Source organism: Acanthisitta chloris, unplaced genomic scaffold, assembly GCF_000695815.1.
Source record: "Acanthisitta chloris isolate BGI_N310 unplaced genomic scaffold, ASM69581v1 scaffold7111, whole genome shotgun sequence".
NCBI lineage: Eukaryota > Metazoa > Chordata > Aves > Passeriformes > Acanthisittidae > Acanthisitta > Acanthisitta chloris.
In genome coordinates, this window is record NW_008655412.1 from 3,295 (window position 1) to 14,488 (window position 11,194).

The 11,194-nt window shown below is 39.3% G+C and overlaps 1 protein-coding gene across 1 annotated transcript; it reads left to right on the forward strand.

Moving 5' to 3' along the window:
• Positions 1 to 207: 207 nt before the first annotated feature.
• On the forward strand, positions 208 to 10,908 carry CAT (catalase; the record flags this gene model as incomplete). Its single annotated transcript, XM_009083886.1, has 12 exons — positions 208 to 399; positions 1,311 to 1,421; positions 2,747 to 2,877; positions 3,527 to 3,631; positions 4,058 to 4,183; positions 4,645 to 4,836; positions 5,714 to 5,866; positions 6,903 to 7,041; positions 8,101 to 8,231; positions 8,780 to 8,887; positions 9,907 to 9,993; positions 10,420 to 10,908. Coding segments are annotated over 12 exons (1,541 nt in total), but the record flags the coding sequence as incomplete, so codon positions are not given.
• Between the last annotated feature and the right edge of the window lie 286 nt (positions 10,909 to 11,194).

The window sequence follows — 11,194 nt, forward strand, 5'->3', positions numbered from 1 at the left end:
TAACATGTAATATTTCCAAACCATGGAAAACATTCTTGGATTACACATGACTTGAAGTCTCATTATTAAATAGCCCCAAACATTGTACTGAGATGTGGTTAGACATCTCTATTTTCTGTAACTACTTCCAGAATCTTACGTCACTTTGCTATATACTTGTTAATATGTTCTGTGACATGTAATGGCTTTAATTTCTGGTGTTGATAGTGACTGTCTCCTGCTTTCAGAAACCAGATGTCTTGACCACTGGTGCTGGGAACCCCATAGGAGATAAGCTTAATATTCTGACAGTGGGGCCACGTGGACCTCTGCTTGTCCAAGATGTTGTTTTCACTGATGAGATGGCTCATTTTGACAGAGAGAGGATTCCTGAAAGAGTTGTGCATGCCAAAGGAGCAGGTATGTTTAAAATCCCATTGTTTCTCTGTCTGGAATTGAACATTAAAAGCTTTTGAGTTAACATGTAGATTATGACACACAAATTGCAGTTACCTATAATTTAGTCTTATCAATTAGAATAAATGTATATAAACCACAGTGGTAAGGCCTGGCCTAAAAAAACTTGGTGCCAAAGCTTGAAGCACTGAAAAATTGTTTAAAATGTAATGAGAGAATATGGAGTTATAGCCCTGAAATTTTTACTGTATTTGCTGTAATTTATGCTTCTTCTATCTGTTCCTCCATAGCACCTCATTCCTCTGGCAGGGAAGACTTACCCATCTCTATTTTAATGTTTGTTTCCCTGTTATTTAATAGAGAATCTTGGCTTTGTCTTCTAATGTATCTGTCTGCTAAAACAAGCTGATGAGCTAATACTTAAATTTAAAACACTGAAACCATTTTAAAATTTGTTACTGATCTTAGTAGGGTAGAACTGACACCTCTGATTTTGGTTACTGAATTTATAACGTGAATGTACATGGGAAAAGTTCCTCTGTGGGGGTGGGAAGAATCTTGTTGCTTCACCCAGCTTACAGGTGCACCAAAAGGATTAAAGGAATACTTGTCATGCTCTGAAACAAATAGACAAATCTTGGCAGACGAGCATCTTCGGTGCTGCTGCTGGGAGCTGTTAACAATCAGTTAAGGAGGAGAGAGTGAGCACTGTGCAAATAGTAGTTTGTGTTAAGTAAGTTTAGTTTTGTGACAATAAATTGAGTTTTTAGTGTGTAGATATACCTGTTTAAACACAGTTTGTATTGCCATGTTTCCCTTTGACTTAGTTGTGTTGGATCACAGTAGAATAACAGATATGCTGAGAGTGGAAGGAAGGTACCTAGATCTGATATTTTGCAATTACTGTCCTTCAGGAGCCTTTGGCTATTTTGAAGTCACTCACGATATCACCCAATATTGTAAGGCAAAAGTGTTTGAGCACATTGGGAAAAGAACTCCAATTGCCATTCGATTCTCCACTGTGGGTAAGACTTCTATTATCATGTTTTCTTCCAGGTGTGCCTTAGTCACCCTGATAGCTGTGTTTGCACTCTAGGGCCCTTGAGGTGGTTTGAAATGCTTTCTGCCAACCAATTCCTCCTCTGGGAATTTCATTTAAATTGTAAGACCTTAAGCAGCTTCTGCATCTTTCTGCCAGAGCTCTATGCAGACACTTTTCTGTCTGCAGTGAGGGGGAGAATAGCCTGAGCTGTTTGTTGGGTTTTTTTCCAACAAAAAGCTTGTTTTGTTTCTGCCTGGATCACAATCAACACTTGAATACTGCAGCTGAACACTTGAAAGTTAAATACCTATAATCTCTTATGCTGCAGAAATGTTTTGGAGCTGAATGATGTAACCTAAGTACTGGGCAAAGAAAGATAAACACTTCTATAAATGAGCTCTGATTTCTTAAGGAGCTGAATGCATAAACTAGCACAATCTTAAATGCTGTTAGTTAAAACACACATTATGATTGATATTTTGTCTGGCACAAAAATTTTAATTCATAACGTGTATGTTACTACTTTATTGAGAAAAGACATCCTAGTGAGGATTCAGTTCTGGAAGTTGTATCAGAGAGTGAAAAAGCTAGTCCAACAAGGCTCAGGGAACCGCTGGGTTTGGCCTGTTGGCTGTTCACTGTCACCAAGACTTCAGGGGTCCTGCAGTGTTACCCAGGGAGGAGCTGTGGAGCTGAGCTGGATCTGTGCACTGTTACTGGAGCAGGTTGTTTATCAGTACTTTTCCTTTCCTGCTCTGTTTGGACACGTTTCTTCCTCACAGTTCTGCAGTACATAGCTTTTTAATGAGAGAATGAGTGTCCTACTTATTTCATCATGATGTTTACCATTAGCTGCTCTGAACACTTCTGGTACACTTTTGCTTAGGTGTTATGTGGGCACTTCTGCTCTGATCTGAGTTCCCCATTGAAAATGCCATCCTGGATAAAGCAGGAGGAATTATAAGGATTACAGCTCTTCCATGAGAAGCTCCTTTTTATGAGGCATGCTGTTTAGATTGCTGCCCTTTAAATGAGAGCTTTCACACTGGGATTTGGTGCACAGAAACCAATGTTGGTTTAGATGATTCAGCCTTATAATCTGATGATGTCTCTGTTAGTGATAATGCAAATTCCACTCTTAATTGGTTCAAGTGGATATACTTGTTTTTTCTTTCTTTTAACCGGGGCCTGAATGTTTGGGTGTTCTGTTCATGCTCTGAAACCTTGCAGTGCCTGAAGTATTGAGAAAATATGCCTTGTCTGGATTTCCTACCCTAATACTTCTGTCTGCTCATGTGTTTCTTCAAGCTGGAGAATCTGGCTCAGCTGATACAGTCCGTGACCCTCGAGGCTTTGCCATGAAGTTCTATACAGAAGAGGGTAACTGGGATCTGGTGGGAAATAATACCCCAATCTTCTTTATTCGGGATGCAATGCTGGTGAGTAAGCACCAAAGATGAGGAGACTTTGTGGAAGAGTCCAGAAGTTCCTTCACATCTTGTTCTTGCTTCATTGAGGAGCTGTGTCATGTGGCCTGAATATTTTTGACTTGAAAAGATGTTATTGCAAACAGGCAAATTCAAGAATTTGATTACTTCTGTGGTTTTTTTTCACTCTTAACTTTTCAAGAGTTTCTTGCAAATTCTTTTTTATTTAATCTGATGGGTTTAGTGTTTTAGTAGAAATTCAACAGCATTTTGTAAGTAGAGGAGGTTGCCTTGAGGGTTTCTGCAGATATTTTACAGTATTTCTGTATTAATTTATGAGTCAGATGTTCACATAGACCAATTTGAAAAGCTTTACCTCTCACTTCAGCAGTCACAAAATGAAAACATTCTTTCTCTCTCACCAGCCTGTTTATCCCAATTGTAAATGTTTGACATTACCCTAATTTTAGTGCTCGGGGGATGAATTTGATTGCAGGAGAGGTATGACAATAGAAGATTTATTCAGTGTCTGAGCTCTCAGTTTGTTCCTTTCCTGGGGAAGCATGTTGCAAAACTGTTTGCCTTGTTTTGTACCAGGAGTTCATAGTATACCCCAGCTAATTGCTTTTTCTTTTTCCTCTTCCATGTCTGGACAAATTAGTTTCCATCCTTCATCCATAGCCAGAAGAGGAACCCTCAGACTCACCTGAAGGATCCAGACATGGTGTGGGACTTCTGGAGTCTTCGCCCTGAGTCTCTGCATCAAGTAAGCTTTGACTTTATTGTATAATGAAGAAAATCCTATTATGACAAGATATGTTTTTAAGTAGCTCTTTTCCATCTTTTGTCTAGAAGACTGCGTAATCGTTTTTATAATTGTAACTGAAATTATCCATCCTTACCTGCTCTGTGTTTACAGGGCCAATCAGTTAATGTCTTGTACTTCACTGAATATTTCATGTGAGCCTAAAACTTCACAGGGGTTTAATTCACAATTGTTCTTTGTTCAGAGCCAAAGCAGTTTGAATTCATTAACACTCTTAAACCTTGAACTAGAAATTCTTCAAGGAATTTATAACATGAACATAGCTTCCAGTGATGCAGATGAATGCAATAAACAAACCTAGTCTGGAATGACGACTTTATCCTTGAGCTGATGAGCCCATTAATATTGTTTGATCCTTCTCCTTAGGTGTCTTTCCTGTTCAGTGACCGTGGAATTCCTGATGGCTATCGCCATATGAATGGATATGGATCACACACCTTTAAAATGGTTAATGCTGAGGGAAGAGCAGTTTATTGCAAATTCCATGTGAAGGTATCCATCTTTTTTTCCAATGGAACTATACATCCTATATATACATCCTGTAGATTACCTATGTACATCCTATAAACATAAAAATGTTCTGTGGCTTTTCAAGTTTAATTCAGAGAAGACTTGTTAGTGCAGAGACTCAAAAGGTGTGTGATGTCCTTTTCTAAGAGCAGTTCCATGCCTTTCACCAATGGGACAGGCAGCATTGCTCTTGCCAACAAAGTGGTCATTCACTGTACTCTGAAGAACTCTTTAGGCACTGCCTGTTGTTATTGGATCACTAGCAATGAACTGATTTTCCAGCTGTTGAATGTCCTATTATTCTGAACTCAAATTACTTGAGGTTGGAACAAGGACAAATCTCACTGTTGGATTATGCATCTTGTTAAAATACACTCTGGTTAATGATTTCTGTTGTATTTTCTGCTTATTGTAACTGGTGCTGCTGTTTCTCTTGCTTTCAGACTGACCAGGGCATCAAAAATCTGCCTGTTGAAGAAGCAGCAAAATTGGCTTCTACTGACCCTGATTATGCTATCCGTGACCTTTACAATGCCATTGCCAAGGGAGACTATCCATCATGGTCTTTCTACATTCAAGTTATGACCTTTGAAGAAGCAGAGAAGTTTCCATTTAATCCTTTTGATTTAACTAAGGTATCTCTGATGCTGCTGTGAATATTCCATTTCAGCTAATTTCAGAAAGGTCATGGGTTCAAAATGTTGCAAATGCCAGAACTGAATTTATCTGTAAGAAAGTGTCAGTTTCATGGAGAGTAGCACTGTTCTCTTACCTAGTTCTTACCCATAAAGTTAGTCTGTCCTTTTTCTCCTTCCCTTCTAGTTTTTATTATTTTATTATATAGCCCAGTGAGTCAGAAATTCTGGAGATGGACTTGGATTTGTGTTATGTCTGATGTTCCTCTTCTGCAGTGAAACATGGATAGGGCTTGATTCCAGGCCTGTGGATCCCAGCTGGGCTCCAGAAGTGTAATTTCAGCTCAGAGTCACACCCTGAGCTCTGTTGGGCTCATTTTGTCACACTTCCAATAGCTAGCTATTCCTAGGAACAGTTTGTTGAGAGATGCTAACATAAACTTGGATTGGTCTTTTTTGCCTCTAAACCTGCTTTCCCCACATGGCTAAAGGCTTTGAAAGGACGGGCTCAGGTGACAAAGAAAAGGCTACTTAAGCTAGTTAAGCATTTTGAAGTAGCTGAAAACAATCCTGCCACCAGTTCCACCCACTATGTGCATTTCTAGGCATGTTTTCAAGCTCCCGAGGGCATTTCATTTAAGTACTCAAGTGCTGAGATTATGCTGGGTGGGATGATGAAATAAAAGTTGCATTAATACTCTGTAGTAATAGCAAAAGACTTCTGAAAATAAAACGTTTCTCAATGTTTGTTAGCAAAACTGAAATTCAGGAATATATTTTCTCAATCAAGACTCAAATCAGGCAAATGCTGCCTGGTAATTAAGTGCATAAGGCTATAATAATGTTGATTTTAATGTGTGTGTCTTATGTCTTATAGATTTGGCCACATGGTGACTACCCTCTCATCCCTGTGGGAAAGCTTGTCTTGAACAGGAATCCTGTCAATTACTTTGCAGAGGTGGAACAGATGGCATATGATCCTAGCAACATGCCACCTGGAATTGAACCTAGCCCTGATAAAATGCTGCAGGTAAACTGCAATGCACAGATTTGACTTGGGAAGAATGTCATTTTTACATTCTGTCTTAGCTTGTGTAGCAGCAGGAAAGCTTATAGGTGAAAACAACTAATTTCTGTATATTTTTTTGGTGGTTATTGTATAACGATCACCATTTGATGTGTTCATCCAAAGTTTAATATAAAGAGAATGGGACAGAACTAAATTAGTAGAAAACAGGGAATTTAGAGGACATCTGAAACAATCACCAAAGTTGTCAGGCAGGTATGGATGAAACCATAGCAGCAATGCACATTTATTTGTTTTTACAGCATATCTTAGAATTAGAAACTCTTCGGAGTGAGAAATGGACTTCAGTGCTCTAAAGCACAGAATTAATTCCTGATACAAACCACATGACTTTTCTTTAGTAGTACTGGATTTCTTACAGCTCCAAATATTTGATCAGCCTCACTGCAGAGTCACAGATGTTTACATGTTATTAATTTTCAGATCAAAACCAAATTGGTGTTTCAAATTACATACATGGGAACAAAAAGCTATTTTGAGAGTTTAACTGGATAAACTCTTGCAGTTGTTTTGTTTTGCCTCCCCAAAACTTAATAGTCAGGATTAGTTTGTCCTCTTGGCATCCAGATGTCACTAAAACTGCTGAAGGTTCAGTTTAGTAAATAAATAAGGGACTAACATTTCAGGTGTAATCAATTTTTGAATCTAAGGGTGAAAATAGGTAGGAAAATATTATATTATTCCTTAGTGACTTTTAGAACCATTTTAGTGACTTTCATCTCTCCACGTGTAACCATTTTCTGCTGCAGAGTAGGTTTAGCATTCTGAAACTGGTAGGAAACACCCAAGCTGCATAATGCAACTCAAGCTGCCATTCCTCAGGGTATTTCAGCAAAATAACTTTGTGGCTGGATGTCACTTGGAACATGTTTGAAGTGTATCCCTGTTACTGTTTAATGTGTAGTGCTTTGAGTTGACATGTACAGCTTAAGTGATTTCTTTTGCAAGTAGTAGTTAATGTTTGTGATCAATGTTTTAGGGTCGACTGTTTTCGTATCCTGACACCCACAGACACCGTCTGGGCCCCAACTACCTCCAGATCCCTGTGAACTGCCCCTTCAGAGCTCGTGTGGCCAATTACCAGAGGGATGGACCAATGACTGTGTCTGACAACCAAGGTAGTCAATGATCCTAATCCATGAACTGCAGAATTCCTGTTGATTCCCATGGGATTTAAGATTCTTGCTGAACACTTGGCTTTTTTGGCGATTGTTTAAAGTAGTTGATGGTGTCTTCACTAGAAGTGTGTTAAAAACTTGCAAATAGGCCTTTAAGAGAAAGGGGGTTTACAGGAGAACATCCCCAGTCAAAGGAATTCAGTACTGTCCCTAGTTTGTTCACTTAAGGACTTATAGGAACATGTTTGGTAAAGGGATTTAATTGAAAGGGTTCTAATCTATTGTTTATTTGAAATGAAGAAATAGGTCAGAGATTTTCCCAGAAGTTAATTACTGCCTCTTTGTTTCTACTTCAAGGCAAAATCTACTGTAAAAATAAGAGATGGTCTAAATGTCTTTGAGAAATCTCTGTTGGCGTTTTTTACATTTAGAGTGACTTTTCTGTGCTCAGTCCAGTCCATGAAACTGCTTTGCCTTCTGATTTCTGAGATTGTGAAATGCAAGAGTAAAAATGCCAAGACTAGAGCTGTAACTTCACCTCTGCTCAGCAGCTCATGTTCTGTCAGTGTTTGCCCAATAGTGACTGATTTACACCTCAGAGTAAACAAGGATATACTTAAGCTCTGGCTTATGCCAGGAGATGTATTCCTCTGGGCTATGAATTCTGACACTTGCTGAGGGAGGAGAGGGAAATGGGTGAAAAACGAGAGCTTGAGAACAGCTACTCTTGTCCAGGAATAAGTAGTCAGTTTATTTTTATGTAGTTCTGCAAGTTCATTGTGTTTAAAATGCACTCCCTACTTAGGGAAGCTTAGTAGTACATCAGGCATGCAAATGACAGTGTATTTTATGCTGCCTTGGAGTAAAACCATGACTTTGCCATTTAAGTCTGAAACAAATCAGTTTTCCCCTAAAAAGCTATTGAAATTCTCTTTGTAGTCGCTGTTAAGTACTGGCTGGAAGACACAACTCCTGCTGTTAGATTCTTGTAGGCAAAGAGCATTGTCTTCTAGCTCAATCTGATTGGTTTGGCTTTATGGGGTTGTTGTTTGTTTCCAGGTGGTGCCCCAAACTATTATCCCAATAGTTTCACTGGTCCAGAAGATCAGCCCATGCTGAAGGAGAGCAGAGTGTTTGCTTCAGGGGATGTGCAACGCTTCAACAGTGCCAATGAAGACAATGTGACTCAGGTGATGTGTGGAAAGACTTTGTATTGCTTATCACAAGGAGTTTAGGGGGGGATTTAGAAATGATTAGTGGTATGCACACCTGGCTCCTGTCTGAAACATCTGCTGACCTGAGGTTCAGCTCTGATGAGCACTTGGAACATCTCCATACAGCATAATTTCCTGAACAGCTGAATTCTCCCAGACATTTGCCATCCATATTTTGGGCATCAGGAGGCTGTGAATTGACTTCTTGCCATTAGTGCCTGCAGATATGCAAACTAGAGTATCCATACTCTATCCAGCAATATTTGTTTCCATTCATTCCATGACCAGCAGTTATTTCAGGCTAGAACTAGGAATTGTTAGCAGGTTTGCCAAGGAAAAACCCTCACAGAATGTCTTTTGGGTGTAAGTATTTAGAGTATTTTAAGTGTTGCCTGACTAATAAGTGAAAGCTATTCCTTTCCAATCGTAGTGAATCCTAAAAGTCAAGTAAGTCTTCTTGGCTGCTCCAGGTAGAATGACTTCCTTTGGGAATTTCCAAATAACCCTTTTTCCCCAATGCTCAGGTCCGGGAATTCTACCTCAAAGTGCTGAACGAGGGTGAACGCCAGAGGCTGTGTAAGAACATTGCAGATCATCTGAAGGATGCGCAGCTCTTCATTCAGAAGAGAGCTGTAAGTGGTCTCTTTGCCCTTCATTCCAGCTTTTCTTCCAGTTTAGTGACTTTGTCAAAATGGCAGTATGCTTTTGGAAAGGAAATCAGGAATTCTCTGAGAAGGCTGTTAGGTTAGCCTGGAGGAGAGGAGGCTCAGGGGTGACATTATCACTGTCTACAACCACCTGACAGGAGATTGTGGTTGGTCTCTTCTCCCAGCTAGCAAGTGACAGGACAAGACATAGTCTTAAGCTGTGCCAGGGGAAATTCAGGTTGGACATTAGGAAGAATTTCTTCACAGAAAGGCTGATTAGACACTGGAATGCACTGCCCAGGGAGGTGGTGGAGTCGCCATCCCTGGAGGTGTTTAAGGAGAGACTGGATGTGGCACTTCATGCCATGCTCTGGCTGCCATGGTGGTGTTTAGGTCATAGGACTTGATGATCTCAGAGGTCTTTTCCAATGTTAGTGATTCTCTGATTCTCAATAGAGAGCACTTAAATATGTGCCTATTTACATAATATAACACAAATAACACATAGCATGGTAAAGGAAGCTTTTCCTGGTAGGAAGAATGGGATTGATGCTGAACATCAAGGATGTCATGATGTTGTTTACTTTGGTATTTCAAAAATCAGCTGACTGCCAGTGTCATGTTTGGCTCTAACCAAGGAAAAGGCAGTGAGGCCAGGGAGGGATTGGATCTTTATCTTTCCCAGTGCAGCTTTGTTTTAAGTGGGAATGAGCTCTGTGTGAGGTAACAGAAACAGTGTTTGATTATGTTCATAACTCCTTTCTGGCTGGTCAGAGCTAAACTTGTAGAAAAGAGTTTGCATATTACTTTTCATAGAACTTCAGAATGGTTTTGAGTTGGAAAGGACCTAAAAGATCTGCCATGGAGGAGTTGGAACTAGATGGGAGTTTTCTTCCTTAGAATATATACTGCTTGGAGACCACAGAGCAGGAAATGTGGTAAACATTATGTTTGAAATGGAGGAAAAATTCTTGTTGCCTTTTCTGTTCTATCTTCCTGTTTAGGTGAAGAACTTCACTGACGTTCACCCTGACTATGGTGCTCGTATCCAGGTCCTGCTGGACAAATACAATGCTGAGAATGGGAAAAGGGTATGGGAATGATTTTTGTAGCTGAATTTAGACTGGCTGTGAAGTAGTTTGGCCTCTGTTGTAAATCCATTGAAGTGAGAAATTGGTCTTGATTCCTATTTGATTTCAAGGGCAGAAGTCAGTGCATGTACAATTACAAAGTGAGGAAACATCACTCTAATAATGTTTAATTAAGTGTTGATTAACCAATGATGTGCAATTTGTTTCAGTTGGGGTTTTGTAAGGCCTCTGGAAGATAACTGTGTGTGATGTGTAATGTGTTCAGGCTGATAACCCTCTCTTTGTCATGGTAATAAAACCTTTCCACAAGCTTTCCTTGCTCTAAAGAATAACAACCTTGTTGATTCAAGTACTCCTGTTTTACTGCAGTTCTCTAACTACCTTTAATGGAACTCACTCTGAGTCTTTCTGTTGTGTTGTTTTTAGGATGTAATTAGGACATACACCCAGTCCACATCTCGTATGTCTGCCAAAGAGAGATCCAACTTGTGAAGTGCTGCAGAGATCTGCTCCATGAATTTTGCATCCTTCCAACTGCTCAAGAACCTGCTTAACTCGTTAAGGAATGTAGCAAACTTCAGCTTAAACACACAAGTGTTTTGTAAGCTTTCATGTGTATTGGAAACCAGGTAACACATCTAACCGTCCTAGTGCCTTTCAGCACTTGCTTTACTGCTTGATAACAACTTAGGGTGTTTATAAAGGCAATTCATGATAAAAAAATTATCTTTGTTTCTAGAAGCAAAGACAAATTTAATCAAAATACTGGGTTTTTTTGTTGTAAAACTTTCATGGCTAAATTACACACTAGAATTTCTCTAACGACACTGTGATTATCCATAGGGATAACCTTGTTCATGTTCAAAAGGTAATGTTGCTCAATATTTCTAATAAAATAGTTATATCTATGTATTTCTTAACACCTCCTTTCAATTTCATTTTTGGCCTTCCCAAAGGAAAATGATATACAGTAGTTTGAGTAAAGTTTTGGAATGTCTAATTCCTTATGCTAGAAATGAAGCTAACCACAAAGTTTAATCTGAATAGAGGTAAATTTTATTCCCAGTATCTATTCTAAGCTAATCTTTGCTTACTAATGTTAGGTTGGGATATAACTTAGATGAGCAGGAGTGATGATGGGAAGGATTCCAGAGCTCAGTTACAAGCTCTGAGTTCAGGCAAATGTGATTAAAATTTCAAG